Source organism: Lissotriton vulgaris, chromosome 6, assembly GCF_964263255.1.
Source record: "Lissotriton vulgaris chromosome 6, aLisVul1.2, whole genome shotgun sequence".
NCBI classification, from domain to species: domain Eukaryota; kingdom Metazoa; phylum Chordata; class Amphibia; order Caudata; family Salamandridae; genus Lissotriton; species Lissotriton vulgaris.
The window spans coordinates 1,801,090,225-1,801,113,737 of NC_141694.1; the positions used below are offsets into that span (position 1 = coordinate 1,801,090,225).

Below are 23,513 nucleotides of genomic sequence, written 5' to 3' on the forward strand. Positions count from 1 at the left end.
GAACAACAGATTCAAATCAACTTCTGAAAAGCAAGCAAAAATGCCTTCAAGGCAAAGAATTATCAAAAATAGCATACGGAAAAGGAGAACATCAACAACAGAGTTTATGGAATCCTCTTCAACAACTACTTCAAAAAACACCAGAAAAGCTTCTGGTAAGCCAATTAAGTCTTTTCTTCGCAACATATGTCGTAGAAAAAGAAATGATATTGCTAATGTGCATATTCAAAAAAAAGTCAACAAATCTAAAAAGGAAGGAGAGGCCCACAAAAAATGTCTCGATTGGAGCAGGAGAGAAGAGAAGGGATAGCAATAGAAGGGTAAATCTTTTTAGGGACATTTGTAGGCGAATGTTTCGCAATAGGGTAGTTTAAAATTTGCTAAAAAATGATAAGAAAAGTAAACTGAGAGCTGCTTTTTACAAGAAAAAGAAAAGTGTAGAAAAGATTGTTGATCAGGCTTTTGAAGTTAAGAAAAAATTATTCATTTTAATAATCAATAGAATTAGGATACTTAATAAGGCAAATGATGTTTTCAAATCGAACAGTAGATGGAAAAGAATTATTAATCGGAGTAATTTTTGTGAAGTATTTTCTGGTGAATGGATGCATAGTTCAAGTTCTGAGCCGTTTTTCAATGAGGAGAGTTACTTTCAGGAAAATGATTTGGTGCATGCAGTTGACACCAGTGGTCGAGCATATGAGGTGAAAGATGGTTGTGTGATGGAAAAAGAGAAACTTGTATCTAGAGATGCAGAAGAGGTGTTAACTGATGAAGTTTTAGGGAGACGTACTAAGGGTCCACTGTACACATGGAAGTGCAGTAGTATTTGTAGTGTGCGACAGGATTCAATCGATTTGCTTCGAAATTTCTTACGTACAAAAATGAAGATCTTGCAAGAGTTAGATCCTTGCAGAGTTAGAGAAAGCACAGGTTTGCATGGGCATTCACTAGCTTGTCTTTCTAGAAAAGTATGTCAGAGTGTTTTTCATAATTTTAGGATGTTAGCAGTGCATCATAATAAGGTGAGGAAATTAGTGAGAAAGTTGTATTATGCAAAAAGTCCAGCACTTAAGCTTAAACAGTTAAACAGTGCTCTTTTGCATGGATCTGAAGTGGATGTGAAGACTATTTGTGAAGAAATTGAGTTTTGTTATTTTGGGAACAAAGAGGACAGTGTAGAAATAGATATAGTAATGGATGATAATGTGGAAGATAATGGACAGATTTCAAGTATAGAAAAGTTTGACGAGGAAATTACCAAGTTTAAGGTGAAATCAAGTGAAAGGCCTAATTTAACTTGTGTGTGTTGTCGATGGACTCATTATAAGATTCAGACTAGGTTAGTTGATTTATATGCAAAAAGTGAATTGGAAAATAATAGTGAATGGAAGGATTTTATAAGTTATTTGTTGGTGGAGAATTCTTTTGATTTGAGTTTTGATCAGTGTATTTGTAATTATTGTTTAAAAAAATTAAATGAAAATAGAATGCCTGCTAGAGCAGTTCATAATAATCTTCAGTTGATAGATATTCCTTCTGAATTGATGGATCTAAATACTTATGAATCTATTTTGATTCAATGTGTCCATCCTTTTCAGGCTATTGTACGCATGGAGTCTAAGACAGGGAAATTGCCTCCATCAGATTTACAGAGAGGATTAAAGGGAAGAGTTGTTTATTTGCCTCTAGATGTAAAGAAAAATATTGATACAATTGGTGTAGAAAGAGTAGAAGAGGATCCTCTAGTTATTCTAGTTAATGGGGTTCAGACAAAGAGTAAGAAAATCTGGCAAGACTTAGTGGATGTTGGAAAAGTCAAAAAGGCAACGTTGTATTTGGTCAAAAACAATGAGTACTACAAAGATGTAAGTGTTGGAGCAGAGGAAACAGCTACAGAAGAAGACAGTGATTGGTCAGTTGGTCAAATTGAAAAAGTTGATGTGTCTAGAAGTGAAGAAATATATGAACATTATACTGTTCATCCTTTGCATTCCAAAGAAGTAATGGGAAATGCAATTGACTTGTTTCAAATGAAAGCAGCAAAAGGAAGTCCCATTAGTGTATGGGAAGAAAGTTTGGAAGCTCGTTGTTTTCCACAATTATTTCCAACAGGTCGTGGTGGACGATATGATGATCGACCAGTTCAAATTCCTGCAGCTGAATACCGGACTTTAAGATTATATGCTGAAGATCCAAGGTTTGGTCAATGCATTCCATATTTGTTTCATCTACTGTTTGAAAGTGATTTGTGTGGGCTTTCTTATGCAGTTAATCATATACTAAAAAGTGGAGCTCATTTGCAAAATGTTTCTGCAAGGGACTTTATGGAGAAAGTTAATCTGCAAGATAGTATTTTGGAATCTCAGCTAATCAATCTCATGGCATGTCAACGTGGAACCAATGAGTATTGGTTCCGTCGTCATGGAGAATTGAAATGTATGCTAAGAAACTTACGAACTCCTACATGGTTCCTCACTCTTAGCTGTGCTGAGTATGCATGGGACGACTTACTTGAATTTGTACGAGAGGCAAATGGAAACATACCAAATATAGAATTGAAAACACCTGGAGAACTGTGTTCTTTGGGTCCAGTGAATGTTTGCAGATATTTTAATCATAGATTTGAAGCTATGATGTCTTTTATTACCAACAAAAAAAATCCTCCCCTTGGAGAGGTTTTGGATTTCTTTTGGAGGAAGGAATATCAAGCGAGAGGTGCTCCTCATATACATATGTTGTTGTGGATTAAAGATGCACCCAAATTTGGATCAGATTCAGATGAAACAGTGATGAGTTTCATTGAAGAGTATTCAACATGTGCTGTTCCAAAATCTACTGTAGAAAATAGTTTAAGGCAACAAGTTTTACGTTTTCAATCTCATCGTTGTGGAAAGTACTGTCGTTGAAAATTTAAAAACAAGGAAAAGTACTACACGAAATGTCGTTTTGCATTTCCACGACCAGTGATTTCTAAGGGAAGAGTAAATAATTTGATGTCATCTCTACGACATACTGTGACGAGGAAATCTCCCAAAAATACATACAATTTGAAAAGAAATGAAGAATCTAAGTACATCAACGATTACAACCCAGTGATTTTGTCCATGTGGAATGCTAACATGGATATTCAGTTTGTTGCTGACAACTCTATTGCTGTGGCTCGATATGTGACATCTTACATCACCAAAAAAGAAAAGACAGAACTGAAGGAAATTTGGGAGGACATTTCACATGAAAAGAGTCTAAGCAGGAAATTATACAGTTTCAGTCTGAAGATGTTGTCGCATCGAGAAATTGGAGCATATGAATGTTCTGATCGGTTATCATCAGCAAGTCTCTATGCCAAGTCAAGAACAATCATTTGGGTGAGTCTAGGTCTTGCTGCAACACGAAACCGAGTTTTGAAATCTGCACAAGAAATTGAATATTTGGCGGAAAAAGAACCAAACATTACAGATATTTTGAAGACAAATATGTTGGATACATACTATCCAAATAGAAGTACTCACCTTGAGAACACTTGTTTGTATGAAGTTCTGCAAAACTACAGTTATAAGAGGAACATCACAGAAGATATCAATAATGGAAAATATGCAGTCATTGGCTATGAAGGATGTCTAGTGAAGCAGAAAAAAGGCCATTTGATTAATCATCGAAAATTGAGTTGTGAAGCTCCAGACAAAAGAGAATTTTACTATTTAGCTCTTTTGCAACTCTTATAGCCATGGCGTACAGAAGAGGAACTACTTGGAGATTTTCTCTGTTATGAAGACTCTTTTAATGCAACTAAGGATACCATAGTATGTCCTATTTTTCTAAATTATCTGCAAATGTTGAATGAAGAAATGGAGCAAGAAACCACAATTGCTGAAGAGATAGCTAGAGACAGTTCTCAAGATAGTCAGAGTCCTACTTCATTGTCTCAGGATCCACTAGGAGGACCGATTATCCAAAATGAAGCTGCCACTGCCATGGATGAGGTGGAAAGAGCTATGGAACAAGCTCAAGAGGATGGAGTGAACTTAGAAGATTTGGTAAAGAAACTAAACGTTGAGCAGAAAAAAATATATGACGAAGTCACAGAGCAAATTGAACATGGATTCAGACATGAGAAAAAACAGTGTTCATGCACATCATTTGACCCTGTCCGACTGTACGTAAGTGGAGAAGCAGGGACAGGAAAAAGTTTTCTAATTAAAGCCATTGCAAGTTATCTACAGAAAAAGACTGATTCACCGCTGTCTTGTGTTGTAACTGCTCCAACTGGTTTGGCTGCACATAATATTAAAGGGATTACTCTACATCGTTTACTGATGCTGCCAGTTGAGCATGATAATAAATTGCATTACAACAAGTTATCTGGAGATGCTTGTTCTGAAGTTTCAAGAGTCTTGAAGAAAATGAAACTTCTTATCATTGATGAAGTAAGCATGGTCTCAAATCTAATGCTTGCTTTTGTGCATTTGAGAATGCAAGAAATTCTTAGAACAGAGTATGATGTGTTATTTGGAGGAAAACACATTATTGTTTTTGGAGATCTATTGCAGTTGACTCCAGTAAAAGGACAACCAGTGTTTAAAATGCTGACACATGAAGATACCAGGAAGTCCCTTGGAAGCATTGGAAACGTTAATATATGGTTAAATTTTAAATATGCTGAACTGCTTCAAAATATGCGACAGGCAAAGGATGAAGATTATAAAAATATTCTACAAGATGTAAGAATTGGAAAAGTAAGCGATCTTGGGAAAAAAGCTTTACAAGATCGATTAATTTCAAATTTGTATCCAAATGAAAACATTCTTCCAGAGAATATTTTTTAAAAAATGACTGAGAAGAAATCTGGGATATGTTTGATGCCAACTCTGCAAGAATGTTCCATCTTCAACAACAAAATGTTAGAGTTAGACAATGAAGAGATTGTGAAACTGGAAGCAATAGATAAAATAGAGCACATGGGTGCAACAATTGTTTTGTCTGAAAATTTGAAAACTAAATTGGATTCATTAGAGAAAAGTATTTCTAAAACAGCTGGTTTTGAAAAGACTCTGAATGTGTGTTTAAATTGTCGTATCATTTTGAGAAGGAATTTAAATGTTGAAAGAGGTCTGGTAAATGGAGCAATGGGTTATGTTGTTGATTTTGTGAATTACAGAAATAGAGATGGAATTGAATTTTTAAAAATAAAATTTGATGGCATTGAACAAGTACAACAAATAAGTCGTCGTTCTGCTAGATTTTTACTTGTAAAAGACTTATATGTTCGCCGAAAACAGTTTCCTGTATGTTTGGCATTTTGCAGTAACAATTCATAAATCTCAAGGTTTAAGTGTAGATAATGCTTTGGTGAACAATGGAAGATCTGTGTTTAAAGAGGGTATGGCATATGTGGCATTATCCCGAGTCAGAACTTTATCAGGATTGTACTTGATTGAGTGTGATGAGACAAAAATTTGTGCAGATCTAGATTGTGTTAAAGAATACAATAGGTTAAGAAGAGAATATGCTCCACATTTGCCTCAATATCCTCTGTTTGAAAAACGTGTGGTAGGCCGAAAAAGAAGAAATGAGGATAATTGCAGTGAGGTAGTTGCAAAAAGACAAAAAGTAGAGAAAAATGTAATTGAAAACAGGAAGAAAAAGAATTGTGAAGAAAATGTTGTTGGATTTCAGTTTGAAAATAGTTCTGGTGTCAACTGCTATGCTAATGTAGTGGTTAATGTTGTTTTTTTCCTTAAAAGTTTACAAGAACAAATTGTTGAAAATCGGGATCAAAGATTGTGTGGTTTATTGAATTCTGTGTTTGAGAAATGTAGCAGTGATACAGCAGAAATAGAAAGTGTAACAGTAATTCGAAATATTTTAGATGTGTGTTCTGGTCAAGATAAATTTTCACAGAACATTCAGCAGGATTGTCAGGAATTTTTAATGTATATGTTTGGTGTTTTGGAAGATGAAGGTGTAGATGTAGATAATCTTTTCAGCCTTTCTTATCAATGGCAGCATGACTGCCACAATTGTAGTTTATCAAGTAGTACTAGAATAGACACTGAAAGATTTATATATTTGACTTTACCTGACTGTAAATCAGTGTCATTTAAAAATCTAGTTAAAGCAGCAGATCATAATATGGTGTGTACCCAATGTAACTGTAAAATGCTGTCCACATTATTTATACAACGTTATGGGCAGTATATCATTTTAGTTTTCCAACGATGTAGACCTGATGGAACTAAATTGACAACTTCTATCAAAAATTTTGTGGCTTCTCAATTATCAATTTCAGGAAGAACCTTTACAACTGAAGCTATTATTTATCATGACGGTTCTTCGACAACCTCAGGACATTATACATGCTATTTAAAATCTGAAAAAGGATGGAGTTACTGCAATGATTCTCATTTAACTTATAAACAACGTTTGCCTTATGACTCTACAAATTCTTATCCAGTGTTTTTAAACCAAAGTTTTAGTAAAGGGAATTGGCCTTTGAAGACGGGAATAGACAATAAAATTAAGTTAGTTAGTTAGTTAATCTAATATTTTAAATTATTTATCTCATGTACATACTTTAAGTGGATCTCAAAGTAATAAATACTGACATATCTGACACAAATTGGCCGTGAGGAAAGTGTAAGGTATGATGTTCTTAGATCTTTTTTCATAGGAAGTTGATGAAATGGAAGTTATAGAGCACAGCAGACTTTTTTTCCACCAAAAGGACCTTCACTATCTTCTATTTGGCCTCACGGAAAAGTAAGTGAATCAAAGATTAGTGTACATATATGAGATGTATGTTTGAATGGGATTTTTAAAACAACATCTTTTAGATTGTGTTTTTTTTCCCCGCTGAAATTCAATATATTCTGAGAACAGCAAAAATAAATATTGTAACATATTGTACAAGTTATTGTGTAGTTTGCATTGTGTAATTTATTTTGTGTTCACATTGTCTCACACTCATTTTCCTTTTTCACCCTTATTTACCTCTCTTTACTAATTTACACTCTTTTTTCATCGCTGTTTCTTTACTGCACTTCATTCATAACTTCTCAATCTAATTGGAAATGTCTGCATTTCTCTCTTCCTTCCACCACTTTTTATCTTTTTCATATTCTCTCAGAACCACTGCTTTAGTTTTCTTACCCTCTCTTTCTTTTTCTCCTTTTTTTTTTCACACTCATTGTACTGTAGTTCACTCAGTCCGTCCTTTTGTTTTTCTGTGTACTTACTCTCTCACTCCTGTTTTATCCATCGTTCTATAATAACCATTCCTTTCATCCCTTCACTCTGTGACTTCACTTCACTCACTCTCAGTCATCTTCTATTCCTCCTTTTTATTAATAGTTTCTCATTCAGACTCCTCTCCTTTTCACTCATTTTCCTTTTACTTTCTTATCTTTACTGATTTTGTTTTGATATCTTACATTCTTTTAATATTTTACTTACCTTTAGGAATTTGTTCTCTTTCTATTTCTTTTTCCTTTTTTTTCTCAAACTACATTACTTTCTTTCTTTTTTTGTATCCTTCACTATTGCTTCATTTCTTAGTAAACTTTTGTAGTTTTTTAAACCTTATGAACTGTTTCTTCTATTTTATTATATATTTTTAAGTAATTATAACGTGTTTTTTCTTTTATCTTTCACAGATATAAGTTTTCATGAATTATATGGTAAGTGTGTTTAAAAAATGTTTTTTGTTATCACCTTTTGCTTTATTTTCACTATTTTTCTCTCACCCTACCTCACCCCTGTTTCTTTACTTTGCTTCCCTCACTTATTCTTATCCTCCATGTTTACTTCCTACCACATTCAACTTCTTTCAGTACCTCTGCTTATCCACACTCCTTCACTTACCTTTTTTACTGGTTCACTTAGTTCCTTTGTGACACTCCTTCTTTTACTCTCTCTCTTCTTTCTCTCTGTTACTCCCCATGTCTTACCCTTATTCACTTATATATACCCTCTTTCACTCCTCTTTACTTACACTCACTGCTATTTTCATTCCCTCCGTCACCGCTGTTCCTTTTCTCTGGTTCCGTCACTATCTGTCATTCCCCATACTTAACTGTCCTTCCTTTTACTTTCATCATCCATTCACATTCTCCCAGATCCTCTGCTTTAGTCTTCTTTCTATTTTTTCTCTTCTTTTGCTCCCCTATTCTTTTTCTTTTTCTCAGTTACTCCCTCTTACACTTTTTCTCTGTCTTACTATCTATTACACAGTCCCTCTGTGTTCTTCCCTCTAGCTCTCTTTCTCTTAACACCACTCTCTCTGTCCCCATTCCTTTTGGCTTCATACTTTTTTTTCCTTTTTTTTTGTTGGTGCGCTGACGGGACGCGCACCGGTACGCGCACCGGGAGCGCTCCAGAGATGAAAATATAAAAAAAAAACTATTTCAAAACAAAAACTAATATTATAATATACATTATAGCGTTCATTTTTATAAAAACATACCTTTCTCAGCTATAGACATTTTTGAAAAAATAAGCTTAGAAATTTACTAAAAAGTACATAGGTATGAAGCCCTATAAAAAGTAAAAAATTAGTATTAAAAAAACCTATGAAATTCACTGAAAAAAACCAGAGGTTTCACACCAGTTATAGTTAAGAATTAGCATTTAAAAAACCTTCGAAATTCACTGAAAAACCCAGAGGTTTCACACCAGTTATAGTTAGGAATTTGCATTTAAAAAACCTATTAAATTCACTGAAAAAAACAGAGGTTTCACACCAGTTATAGTTAGCTGGAAATTTTACTGACATAAAACCATTGAAATTCCCACGTTATAGTTAGTCGGACTCACTATAACTTGCGCATGCAATGCACTGCTGATGACATCACATATTACATCACTCATGACATGGTCAGTGACATCACTCATGACATCACTGATGACACCATCCTTGTGACACAGTGACAGACCTCCTCTCACTGTAAAGTAACCTTGAAAACACATATTCAAAAATAGAAACTAACATTTTCAAAAAAGTGGATATACCCATACCAGTTACAACAACCAATTCAGTAATTTCACTATCTATATACAAATTCACACATTCACCAACAGTTTTATATATTCACTCATACATATACTCATTCATCATATGTAGTGATACACATATACATCCTGTTACACACCGACAGTCATCAATAAGTTACTCACACATATACTCACACATGCAAATAAACGAATAAACATCCATTTATTTGCATATACAGATTTACACACACTACCACCTTACTTCTAAGTAAACTTACACATATGTACTCTCTTAAACAATCACTTATAGAAACACATACTTATTTAAACAGGAACTCTTACAATCTATCACTTACACATATACTGACTTAAATAAATCAATACTCACATATACTAGATTAAAATATATCTTGTTACTGATAAACACACTAATGAGACAGGCATTCAATTACTAACACACACATATACACACTCATCCACTCATACAGTCCTGCACATATGCAGTTTTCAAAAAACATACAAACAGTGAGTCAGTCATTGATACATCTATGTGCTAAGTAACACCCCCACCAAACTATACAGACACTCATACGTATACTAAAAAAAACAACTAATAACCGATATAGACACTCATGTAGCTACTCACCAACCCATGCAGTCACTTATACACAAAGTGAAACACTGATACAAACATTTAAATATTTAAATATTACTCTCTAATATATGTATTTACTAAGATACACTTAATAAGCCAGTTAACCAATCAATTTAAAAAAAATAAAAATACATTAATTAAGACAATAATTTAAACATTTATTCTTCCATCAACCTTTACATATACATATATAAAATATATTTATTTTTCAGAAAGACATACATTCACTGGATGGTGTCATCAGTGATGTCATGAGTGATGTCACTGACCATGTCATGAGTGATGTAATATGTGATGTCATCAGCAGTGCATTGCATGCGCAAGTTATAGTGAGTCAGACTAACTATAACGTGGGAATTTCAATGGTTTTATGTCAGTAAAATTTCCAGCTAACTATAACTGGTGTGAAACCTCTGTTTTTTTCAGTGAATTTAATAGGTTTTTTAAATGCAAATTCCTAACTATAACTGGTGTGAAACCTATGGTTTTTTCAGTGAATACATATATCTATATATATATATATATATTTATATATATATATATATATAGATATATATATATATATACTGAATTTATTGGAGTGTAGAGGCATGTGGTGGGGATCCCATCAGCATATATTTTAGGGGGGACCCCTCATGTTTTATTACACCACTGCTTTCTTGTGGTTCTGCTGCTGGCCAGCACTCCAACCTTATGCACCAAGAATGAAGGACAAACCATTACATTTTGATGTCAAACAGGAGTGAGAAAGGAATACCCATCTAGTGACTGAATTACACAGTGTAAAACCAGAAAACCTGGGATCAATCCTGTCTCAACCACTTGATCAAATTGTCTGATTCTAGGCAATTATTTTAGTTTATTATGCCTCCTATTGTTTTCGTTACTGTGTTTGAGAAAACCATGAAATTCATGCTGATATGTGGTGCACACAAATCTATCTCACATTTGACTTAATGGTCTATATTGTTGCTCCATGTAAAATAAGAATATAGACCAAATGAAGGGTGCACAAGACAACTAACTTGCCACTTAGATAATAATGATATTGCTGTTGGAGTGGGGGCATGAATGTTTCTATGTTCATGTTTACAAACTATTGCTTTTAGCAAACGCTTCCCAGCCCAGTGATATAATCTGATGCACTGGTTGAACGGCTTGTCAAAGAAATATACTTTTTGAATTTTGTAGACACTCTATCATATATCTATATAATATCCTTTGCTTGATTTCCATGTTGCCTTCGTTCAGCTCATTTCTGGGCTTTTAGTACCAAGACAGGCCCTTGGTTCTCCCTGTTAATTTTTTGGTTCACCCATGTCTGCTACTGTACAGTGTATACCAGTTACTTTAGTTCCCCTTCTCTTGGTGTCTCGCTCTCTGGAGCAACATCCTGGTTTATGTGACTCTGTCTGGTTTCCATGGGTCTCTAACGGATAGCTATTCCTACTTCTGGCTTTAATAAGGAAGGATTGTTCATTGCAGATACCAGGAAGTTGTTTTAAAGTTCCCTGTGCATTTCCTTTAGCATAACATGAAACAAACAACGCTTGCATCATTCATCAACCCAGTCTCTTTTACTAACTGCCATAGTTTGTCATCCGCCCATCAGGCTCAAAGCAGTGATTACTGTGACTGTCTTGTCTTCAGAAGCAACCTAGCTGCATGGGCACAACTTCTCTGGCCTCTGCTGGCATCTGGTAGCCATTGCCCTATGGCGCTCTCTGCATTTACAAAAGTGAGCATGAGCACTGCTCGGCCCTTCCGTAGGCGCGGAATGAGGCCTTTGCAGTGCCTCGACAGGCGCTTCAGTAGATTCTGTTCTTGGAGTCTGAACCCTGCTGCTGAGGGAATCAGACAGAGCTAAATGCAGGTTCCCAGTGCTGTCAGAAATCCTGTACTATATAACAAAACAAAAGCCACAGCTGAGACGTTTCTTTGGCCTACAAAGGATTTGAAAAATAGCTGTTTTGAATCAAGCAAAAACAACCTGCTTAACGCATACAAAATGTTAATCTTTTTAAATTTTTCTTTGTTTCTGACACTATATTTTAGTGCATGGAAATACAAACAATTATATGTACAATATATACATTAATAACGTGAATAACAAAAAAGACATTTACACACTTCAAACATACTTGGCCATTCAGTCATACACAACACAATCATACAATATGAACCAAAATGAAATGACAGAGGGTCCACGTATCGATCATAAATAAATGGAGGTAATCCTTTTGTGATTTCACAGTTTTTAAGAGTCTTTGCTGATAGCAATTCAGAAAAAATATCCACTTTTCTTGTTGATGATAAAGGGACCGTTGTAACACAAAGAGTATGAGCCAGATACGGGACTAAGGTGGTCGACGCGTTTCGAACCCCTATTGGTGGTGGGGTTCTCCTCAGGACCAGAAAAAGGTTCTTAACCAGTCGGTCAATGATCCAAACGTGAGAAGATCAAATTTCAGACACGTAGAACCAAGGTATTTCCAACAATTAAGTATACGCGGGGGCTGCTTAATCGGTGGCTTCTAACTCGCCAAGGGTTCCATGACTCTCCTTAATCCTGGAGGGGAGGGCTGCTCCTCCGCGGTGGAGAAAAAGGCTTCCGTACTTCACTCAGGAACATGGGATGAATCGGAAGTACGGAAGCCTTTTTCTGGTCCTGAGGAGAACCCCACCACCAATAGGGGTTCGAAACGCGTCGACCACCTTAGTCTCGTATCTGGCTCATACTCTTTGTGTTACAATGGTCCCTTTATCATCAACAAGAAAAGTGGATATTTTTTCTGAATTGCTATCAGCAAAGACTCTTAAAAACTGTGAAATCACAAAAGGATTACCTCCATTTATTTATGACCGATACGTGGACCCTCTGTCATTTCATTTTGGTTCATATTGTATGATTGTGTTGTGTATGACTGAATGGCCAAGTATGTTTGAAGTGTGTAAATCTCTTTTTTGTTATTCACGTTATTAATGTATATATTGTACATATAATTGTTTGTATTTCCATGCACTAAAATATAGTGTCAGAAACAAAGAAAAATGTAAAAAGATTAACATTTTGTATGCGTTAAGCAGGTTGTTTTTGCTTGATTCAAAACAGCTATTTTTCAAATCCTTTGTAGGCCAAAGAAACGTTTCAGCTGTGGCTTTTGTTTTGTTATATAGTTCTGGTTTGACTCAGTCGCGCTGAGTTAGGAGTCAAGGCCCTTGTGTGTTTTTTGTCAGAAATCCTGTGGTCTTAGTAGGGTGTGTACTCATGGGGAGTCTGAAAAATCCAAGCATCACACAAAGAGCAGGTGCCACAAATGTGCCATGCCCATTTAGGAGGTGAGTGGTAACTGTGTAGTATGTAGCTGGTGTTACATTTAGGAGCACACTGTCATATCTATAATATAGAGGCATGGTGCTGTAGCCACTGTCATTAACAGACAGCACATTTTCCTTTGATATGACCACTACATTTGTTCAAACATAGGGGCATATTATCAAGAACGGCAATAAAGTTATCGGCCCTTTAGCAGCAGGAAACTGCCGCTAAAACGGCGATAATGGGCTTGATAATATGCCCTTGTGAATTCCCATAGCAGCCCAGGTTAACACCAGAACCTGGTCTGCTATGGGAATTCACAAGGACATATTATCAAGCCCATTTTTGCTGTTTTAGTGGCAGTTTCTTGCCGCTAAAGCGGCGATAACTTTACCGCCGTTCTTGATAATTTGCCCCATACAGTTTTACTGATAAAGTTATATTGCGAAGAATAATGTACATACATTTGGTTTCAGCGGATATTTGTCATCTGTGCATCACAATCTGTGAATCACCAAGTCAAGGGTCTTGATTCGAATACATTCTTTGTTTCCATTACACTTCAGAATTTGTAAAAAAGCGCTTGATTTGTGCTTTCTTAAATGCTTATTTGTTTTGAAACACTTGTAGGGTTCATTTATTGGTATTTAAATGTTATTTTGTTAAAACAAAATAACATCATACAGCCTTACCTTCCATGCCAGCAAGACCGTTACATAATTCACTTTACAAAATCAGCCAACTTTGCCTTGAGTGAAAAAGTTAACACCAGTCTCTGTGTTAAAAGAATAAGCAGCAATTTGTCAGGAGACTAAACAGACATTTGACCTTTGTCTTTGAATGTGTAGCAAATGTGACAGGATAAAAGCAAAGTTTAAAATCTTCTTTAATGCAGTTTCACCTTAGGCACTCCAGCATGGTCATTAAGCTCAACTCTGAGGGCTTGAGGGGCGGCTGTAGTTGGTCCCCTTACACCTCTGAGCCCAAGTTTATTGCCCCAGCTGCACCATTGGTAACTAAGCCCCTGATTACCACATGACTCTGAGACTCAACTAGCAGTCCCAGAGAGGCAGAAAAGTTTGGACCATGCATGTATGTATACGAACCAGTGGTACTAAAACAGTTTTCAGTGTAGAGTGCTGCCATTAATGTTACACCACTAAAGTCAAAGGGATTTTAAAAATCCAAGTGTCACACAAAGAACAAGTTTAGCAAAGGAACAACACTCATTGAGCAGGATCGTGGTTAAGATGTGGGGGCGAATTTACAAGCCCCTCGCAATACTTTTGCGCCATCATTGCTTCACTTTTTATTACGGAGAAGCGGCGTAAACAATGTGCCAAATAAAAACGTGACACATCTTAGGACATGCGTTATGTTTTAAAGCCCTGCATCACATTATTCCTGCGTCATATATATTGTATGCAGGGTGGGCGTTACCACGCAGGATAGCCTTGTAAAAGTGACGCAGTGAAAACTACAAGATGCACCACTTCTAGGACGCCACTGCGTCATAACCCTACGCCTGCTTGGAACATGTATAAGGAGTGACGCATTGTATGCGGAATAGTCCGCCCATAATTGCTGGAGTTGCATTGTGATTGCAACACAACTCCAGCAATGTGTGACTTTTGCGCCAACATATTTGTTGAAGTTTCTGATGCATGTGTCAATCCTTGCACCATGGTGCACCGTATTGTAAATTCCATGGTGGCGCAAGGGTTTTATAGGCAGGCGCAGGGAAACTATCAGTTTCTTGTAAACCTGCCCCATGGTATGGTGCATTTTGTGTCACTGTTGAGGTATGCACTGCCACGTACAGACAGCACAATTTAAGTTGAAATGCCTACCAACCATGCATTGTCATACAGTGTTAACTTCTTCCGTGCTCATGATGGCTCCACGCCGTCATGAGTCACGGTAGGCGTGTGCTCATGACGGCGTGGAGCAGTCATGCTGCTGCTGCTCCTCCCACTCGGCACTAATTCTCCACATGTGCGGGCAAATTAATGAGTGGGCCTGGTTGTGACGGAACCACGCCGTCATGAGCACACGCCACCCGTGAGGCATGATGGCGTGGAGCCGTCGTGAGCGCCGAAGCACCCGCTCCCACCCTCCAGCCCCTCCCCACGCCAAGGCGGAATTTGCGGCACAGGTAAAGGGTTAATGATAAACCTATAAAATGCAGAAAGGATAATGTGTGGAAATCATGTTTCAGTGAATATTTATCAAATGTGCATCACCAACCAAAGTGTTTTGATTTCTTTTGATCCTAAGAAAATATTTATTTACATTACACTTCAGAACTGCAAAAAAATATCCTCATTTGTGCTTTCCTAATTCTGGATATATTTTTTAAAGTGCATAGTTCATTTGCATGTGTTTAAATGCTGTTATGTGTTGGAATACAAATTGACATCCTACAGCCTTTCCTTTCACTCCCTGTACCTCAGCAAGATTGTCACATATTTCACTTTTAAATTTTCACTTTTGTCAGTCAGAGAAAGAAAAGTAAACACCAGTTTCGTTTGTCAGGAGACATCACCTAAGATTTTACCTTCATCTTTTCACATTTGAGGTTTTCCTAGATAAACACAACATTTAAAGGCCTCTTTATTGCTCGTTCACCTTCTGCCCTCCAGCATGGTTATTTTGGGGTGTTGCACCCCTACTTCCTGCGCCTGTAGTGTGAACCTGCAGGACCTCCTGTGGATGCAGGTCATCATGTACAACATGATCTCAGAAGAGGGACATGTCTGCAGGTTGGGAGCTCCCACATGGAGGGAGGCGCAGTTCACCCATGTGCTACTGAGAGAGGTACATTTTGCAGCTACGGTGGTTCATGATGGAGAGTTCGGTGAGGCGCAGCCAGGGGTCGGCAGGGGACACAGAATTAATGGCAGGGGGGAGGAAACTGTTCTGCTGAGACAAACCATTTGAATAACAGCCGCCCTTTGACCCTGCAAATCAGGCATCTCCGAAAGTATCTCCTCAGTCTCCCGCTGCTTCTAGGTAGCTCTCTTGTGTGCTGTCCAGTCTACTAAATTAAAAGGATTTTGCTAGGTTTGAAAAGCGTGTACTCGAGACAAACATTTGTGTAGTTTCACAACACATAACCTGATGTTTGGAAAACAACTGTTGGATTTCCAAACTATATTTGAAGCTGATAACTGACTAATACATTATTACTTTGGTGCCATGGGGATTACAGTTATGGCTGTCATTTATTAACTATGTACACTTGTTGCAAATCATAAAAGCCTTTTTCCCACTACTGCCTGGGGCACTGAGGCGATCACTGCTGGTAACCCTGCCTGGCGCATTGAGGCATCACTGCTGGTAACCCTGCCTGGGGCACTGAGGTGATCACTGCTGGTAACCCTGCCTGGGGCACTGAGGCGATCACTGCTGGTAACCCTGCCTGGGGCACTGAGGCGATCACTGCTGGTAACCCTGGCTGGGGCACTGAGGCATCACTGCTGGTGACCCTGCCTGGGGCACTGAGGTGATCGCTGCTGGTAACCCTGCCTGGTGCACTGAGGCGATCACTGCTGGTGACCCTGCCTGGGGCACTGAGGTGATCGCTGCTGGTAACCCTGCCTGGGGCACTGAGGCGATCACTGCTGGTAACCCTGCCTGGTGCACAGAGGTGATCACTGCTGGTAACCCTGCCTGGTGCACTGAGGCGATCACTTCTGGTGACCCTGCCTGGGGCACTGAGGCGATCACTGCTGGTAACCCTGCCTGGGGCACTGAGGCAATCACTGCTGGTAACCCTGCCTGGTGCACTGAGGCGATCACTGCTGGTAACCCTGCCTGGGGCACTGAGGCGATCACTGCTGGTAACCCTGCCTGGTGCACTGAGGCGATCACTGCTGGTAACCCTGCCTGGGGCACTGAGGCGATCACTGCTGGTAACCCTGCCTGGGGCACTGAGGCGATCGCTGCTGGTAACCCTGCCTGGGGCACTGAGGCATCACTGCTGGTAACCCTGCCTGGGGCACTGAGGCGATCGCTGCTGGTAACCCTGCCTGGGGCACTGTGGCGATCACTGCTGGTAATCTTGCCCGGGTTGGCACTAGTGTAATCTTGTCTGATATGATCACTATTACCACACTAGAGTTATTAGTAGCTCGCTGTAATGTTCATTGAACATAAGTAGCTCTTATTAGAGAAAAGGTTGGATCCCCTGCTGTGAATGATGTGATTAAAACTAGAGTGATGTTGGAGGGATGGGGTGCACCCTGCAGATGCCTCTGTCATTCCATAGCATGTGGGGATCAGGCACACGCCTAGAAACCGCGCCTCTAACAGGAATGAGAGAGATTTGTTATACATCAGAACGTATTTTATATGTTTTGCATGAATGAGTAGGCAGGTTTTAGGGTGTCAAATAAGCCTTTGATCTAGCAGTGCATAATACATTCATATGTTAACGAAAACAATCAAATAAAGCAAACGAGCACCCTAGTATTCACACGAAAACCAAACAAATCCATCATTGCTGGCAAAATGTTGGTAATTATACATTTTGTGAATAATATCTGTTGGCATTGCCAGTGCTTGTTTTAATTCTTGACTTGTACGTTTCTAGTCTTTAACCACATGTATTGTACTCTCTTGCGACATTTTTTGAAAGTGCTTCAAAATAAAGTGCTAAGTTAGTGTTAAAAAGTAAAGGTACAACAATACAGAACAAAAATGTCATTTAAGATCCACTAAACTTGCACTTGGGCATGCAAACCTTTTGTTTTGAATGCACCGCTTTTGACCCCATTTCAGCCATTGTTGTCCAATTTCTTACCTGTTCTTTGAAGCGTCTGTCTCTTGGGGTATCCAGACGAAGAGATGTCTTGATTCGCACTGAGCTCTCATCCGGGCGAGAGCGCAGATATAAGTACCCCGAGTCAGCCAATGAGCGATCAGATCCTATGCTGACCTGGTATTATGCACATCTATACCAGGAAACCCTGTGATATGACCTCAACCTCATTCTTCGGCTTCCATCAGTTGGAGTCTTGCCAAAGGTATTGGTGCTTGTTTTGTTGGAACCTGGGGAAGAGGCATCCTTAGAATGCTGATGAGCAGGAAATGTGTCCTGCAGGCTTGGAGGATGACGAGGCAGAAGATTAAACAAGGGTTTGTTTCACAGCTGCTCAGTTTTCATTTTTTTTTGTGTCAGCGGGGAAATCTGCTCCACCTTAACTTACCCTGATCTTGCCAATGGCTCGGATCCGGAAGCGGTGTAGGCCCCATAGGCGCTGTGGTGCTCCCTGATTGGACCTGTCTCTATCTCTTGTAACACCCAGTAGAAAAAGGATACTGTAAAAGTCTCAATAAGGATAACAGACATGGGCCGGGGTTTAAGGCTTTAAAGAACGAATTATTTAGGCAAAATTCATGAAATATAATATCAGTCTGACTAGCAGCAAAGAATACAGATCATAAGTGTAAAGAACTCAGTAAAATTAAATTATAAATCAGCATGGATTCACTTTTTGAGAGGGAGGAAACAGGGGTTCATCAACAGAGGAAATGTGGGTCCATTTATTGGACTTTAGACAAACGATTTGACACATTACTGCACAAGGGCCTGGTTCTCCAGGGCGACCCAAAACCATGATACACCTGCCCCTGGATGTCTTGTGAATCTGGAGCCTGCTTGATAGAAGAACACCAGCCCAGTGACATGAGCCGATGACTGTATTGAAAATCTGACTCTTCCTTTGTATGAGAAGGGAAATATGATCTTACATTACACTTTACAAGTGTAAGTGCACCAGGAAGTGGCGCCATCAGACTCCACAGCGACCTTGCTCTGCATCTAGAAGTGACAGATCCATCCATCCATTTTACCTCTTTGGTTACAACATATTACTGGACCTGCTTAGGAGCCTTGATGCCCTTGGGCTAAGTTGCGCGATATAAGATTCCCATCATTCATTCAAAATGGAGGGTTGGTAAAGCCAGGGACCAAGAGAATATGTATTTTAAGAAATTAAAGTGAACGTATGACTTATTTTCGGTAACGCTCCTTCTGGTGGATCCTCTACCTAACCTCAAATTCCTCACCTTTTGTGTTTCACCAGACGCCGCAAAATCCAGAAAATTTCCAAAGCAATAGCTCCTGCACACCAGGAAGTGGCGCCATCAGACTCCACAGCGACGTTGCGCTGCATCTGGAAGTGACAGATCCATCCCTGCGGGATTACGTCAGTTTCGCCTTTAAACTCTTCGATGTTCTCAGACATGGATCCCCCATGTCAAACAAGAAGAATGTCTATGTGTGTTGATGCTAACTTGGGTACATTTTGGAAGTACACAATTCTACTTTTAATGGTAGAAAGAGGAAGGGAGGAATCTGGCGTTAGCTGGAGTATCCACTAGAAAGGGCATTAGTTAAGATAAGTAACTTGTTCTTTTGATGTATACTTCTAACTGTAGATTTGCTACCTTTTGAATAGATACCATAGCAGTTCCTCAGCACATATGGAGGGTCTTAGGAATGGAACTTGCACCAACAGTCCTAAAGGACCAAGCGGGAGAAATAGCCCACCCTGCAAACTCAACTTTCCAGACTGTAATGCCTAGTGAATGTGCGCACAGATGCCCTTGTAGCGGCCCGTCAGCCAGGCAGATGGCCACACTAGAACACCTCTCACCAATGCTGTAGTGGCAATCTTGGATCTAATAGAATAGGCCAGAAGGCCCACAGGAGGCGCCTTTTTGGTGAGGGCGTGTTAGAAAGGGGGTCTCTGGTTGGCGAACGCTTGCGCCAAAGCCAGGCAGAGACCACCACTCTAGTCAGGGCAAGGGAGTTACACTCCTAAGATAAACCCTGCTCACCCCCTTGGTAGCTTGGCATGAGCAGTCGGGCTTACCCCGGTGGCCATGTGTAAAGTATTTGTACCAACACTCACACAGCAGCAACCCACTAGGCACACTACAAAAGAAACACCACACAAGGGTATATCAAAAATAGCCTTTGTATTATCATAAACACATTAGAGTAGTCATCACACAATGCCACTAGGCATTATTTACAACTGGCCGGGCCAATCTGGCCACGGTCAGAACGTTCAGAAATGTATAAGTAACACATACTTAATGCACCACCAATAACTGCTGGCATAATACTGTACGGAGAACTAGATCTTGTATCATAAAACATAGGGCGCATAAATCCTATCAGGCATGAATCTCGTTGGCATACCACCTTAGGCATACATCCCATTAGCGGATAAATATCAACCGCATAATCACCGCCATGAACCACCATAGAGGATTAATCACAAGATGCGAGGGGCAGCGCCAGCATAACTTCATTATGTAATCTTCGCAGGAGACCCCAACCTAAAAGGTCATACCATGGGGTGAGGCAATAACTACATTAGCGTTAGACACCCTCCTAAGCATAACTCATATTATCTGATAAGTCTCAGCAGCATAATAAACAACATAAAGTACAGTAGGGGATAAATCACAGGATGCAATGGGCATCGCAAACATAGTACCTTATCCAATCATCACCTGAGGCAATAGGCCTCGCAAGTATAAAACACATTAGGCCATCCTAAATCATATTATGCCATCATCATTACACTAGGAGTAAAGTACATAAGCATATACACATTATGCCATAAACCTCATACATAAAACCACATTTAGAGGCATTAAACAGGGTGCGTAAATCATAATACATGCATCACATTTCCTAGCACCACTTAAATCACGTTAGGGTCTGGCGCCCTATAAACCTAACAGTCCCCCTGGCCAACTGGCCTTCTCAAAGGGGCTCAAATGCCCTATGTCCCAAATGTCAGGGTGGCTGCCAAGGCAGCAGAATCCATGTGCGCAATTGCGCAGACCTAAACTTTGCAGCTGGCACCAAGTGCTGCGCAGCTGTGAAAGGACTGAGGCAGGGTAGGGCATCTCACTCCTATTTCTCACAAAGATGCCTCCAAAGGAAATGTCAGCCTAAACGGTGCAGCTGACACTAATTGCTGTGCAGCTGAGAATAAACACGATGAAGGGGCCATGGAACATCTGTGCCTCTTCAGACCCACTGGGCCTCTCTCACCAGCTTGCCCAAAACTTTGCAGCTGGCAGCGCTCTCGCAGTACAACTGGGATCAGCCCTGGAAACACGGGCACTACTGTACCGCTGGACCCCCCTGGGGTCCTACGAATAACTCCTGACCGAATGTGGCAGCGGTCCGCAACGGCGGAACCGCTGTGGGGCATTATGGGGACTGGCATCACTGTGCCTGGGGGTGTGCCCGACTGGGACTTCCCAACAGATACGGCAACCAGTAATCGCTGGTAACCACTGTACTCAGCATCATCCTGGCACATAAACCACATTATGCACAGTATCACATTATGCACCAAATACCTTGTGCGCCAACCTCATCAGTCTAACAGATTAGACCCTAACCTCCTAAGCACCACTCACATTGGGGGTATACTCACAGTAGGATATAATCTCACTAGCATAAACATATTACCCACATCCCCAAACGCATTTAGAGGCATGATTCATTGTCGAGCATCACATTTCCTACTATCTCATAAATCACGGACACCCCTGGCCAATTGACCTTCTCAATGGGGCTCAAAGGCCCTGTGTCCCGATTGTCAGGGCTGCTGCCTAGGCAGCTGGATCCAAAGTGCGCCATTGCGCTAGGGCCAAGGAGTGCATCTCACTCCTCTCTCTCATAATGCCCCCCAAAGAACGGTGGCCTAAACATTGCAGCTGCCCACTACTTGCTCAGGGACTCTATATCAATCTGCACAAAATGTTGCAGCTGCCTGCACCCTCGCAGGGCAGCAGGGAAAGAAGCAAGCACCAACAAGGTGCACATTGGAGTCCCGCTCGGGGACTCTGGAATTCAACAATGGCCCCATAGGTGCAGCTTCCTGCTATCAGGTGGGATAGCTGGAAAAGGAACAAAGAAGCACTGGCACAGGGGGCGGGCACCAGCAATGTGCCCCAACACACCACCCCAACCCCTGGAAGACTGAGCCCCACTCAATGCCTCTTGTGGGTCACAGCGCTGTTCCTCTCTCGGCAGGCGGGACCAGCAGCACTTCTTCTGGTCTCCTCTGTGCAGGGGAACTCTGTTTCTCCTCTTGCAGCGCGGGTATTTCCTTCACTCATAGGAGCCCTGCGCTGCCAGCGGCGGCCTCTGCCGCCTTTTCTCTTCACCCGTGCAGTGCTCGTGGAGTCAGGGTAGGCTCCCGTTCTCCTTTCCTTGCCGGGGCTCCCATCTGCTCACAGGATCCCCTCTGCACAACACCAGCACCTCTTCCGGCCCTGTCGCCGGCTCCGCCCATGTCCCAGGCAGACGTGCCTGACTTCCTGTTTGCGGTGCGGGCCACGGGGGTGATTTTTCTCACGTTGCGGCGGTGATGAGTGATAGGCTCCCTCGTATTTTAAAATATAACGCAGGTGGGCTCCCGCTACCAAATGCACCTTAATGCGGGGTGGTCCCCCGCAACTAGGATCAATAAGCGCACCAAAAAATACGGGGTGGGCACATGCCATTTCTGCATCACTGGGATGCAGAGGATTCCCTCTCTCTCTACATATGCAACATAGTGCTGCAATAGCCCACTCGCTCCTTGCAGCAAAGAGACCAGTGCTTTTCAAAGTAAAAGTCAAGCGCTCCTAGGGCACTTAGAAGCAAACCAATTTCCGGTAGTTTAAGAGAATAAGTCCTTAACGATGAGGGGGCAATGCAGGGCCCAGGGAGGCAACCCTCATGGCAGCCCCCCTGGGCCCCAGCACCAGCATGCACCAGCACGAACAGCACACCAAGACTGAACTGAACAACCTCATGGGGTCACAGCCCCTTTACTTATGCCACAAAAAGTATTTGTTCTCAACAGTCACAAGTCACTGAACGCAGCCAGAACCAGTTTGGGGTGGTCCTGGAGCACTTTATTTACAAGGCTGCATCCTGCCTTTCAGGAAGAGAGGGCCTGCTATCAGACGCACAGTGGGAGGTGGAGCCATTATTCACCTTCTAGGTGTTAAAATCTAGTTTGCAGTGTCAACATTATCGGCGCCATCTTATCCCCTTTTTGGGCCCATTCGTGCACGTAAGCGGCAGCCATTTTAAATGTCATGGCCACTCTGCCCACCGCCGATAGCCAGCGCGTCTCTCTCTCTCTCTCTCCTGACCTCGCAGGCATCCCCCGCGCACTGACAGCCCCCGCTCTCACATGCTTGGGCCATAAACCCCTCTTCAATGCAACCCTGCCTCGGAACCCCATCCTGTTCCCAGCTCAGCACCTCCCTCCATTCCTTTCATGATCCCGGATCCTTTTGATAAAAAACCCCTTTTCCTCTGTGCACGATCTTCCTGCTCGTTCCCAGGCCGCCACCTGGCACTGCGGATGCTGTTTATTGCCCCCCATACAGTAGGAAGCTTCTCCCATCAAAGGATCCACGAGTTGATCAAAGCCCCCACCCCATGAGATCCGATCGACCACATGCATTCCGTGAATCAACGGAATGCCCAGCTGCGCGACAATCGTCACCTGTTGT

At 40.8% G+C, this 23,513-nt stretch overlaps 1 protein-coding gene across 2 annotated transcripts in view; it reads right to left on the bottom strand.

Annotated features, from left to right (window-relative positions):
- The window catches only part of LOC147709531 (fucolectin-4-like), a 100,465-nt gene extending 82,613 nt beyond the window's left edge, over positions 1–17,852 (bottom strand). The window contains exon 1 of one of the 2 annotated variants that reach the window (XM_086928074.1): positions 17,767–17,852. In XM_086928074.1, coding sequence (XP_086784200.1) covers positions 17,767–17,837 — 71 coding nt within the window. In that variant the 5' untranslated portion in view covers positions 17,838–17,852. Of the gene's footprint in view, positions 1–13,654; positions 13,733–17,766 lie in introns of those variants that run through there. The other variant, XM_086928075.1, reaches the window with a different exon arrangement.
- Between the last annotated feature and the right edge of the window lie 5,661 nt (positions 17,853–23,513).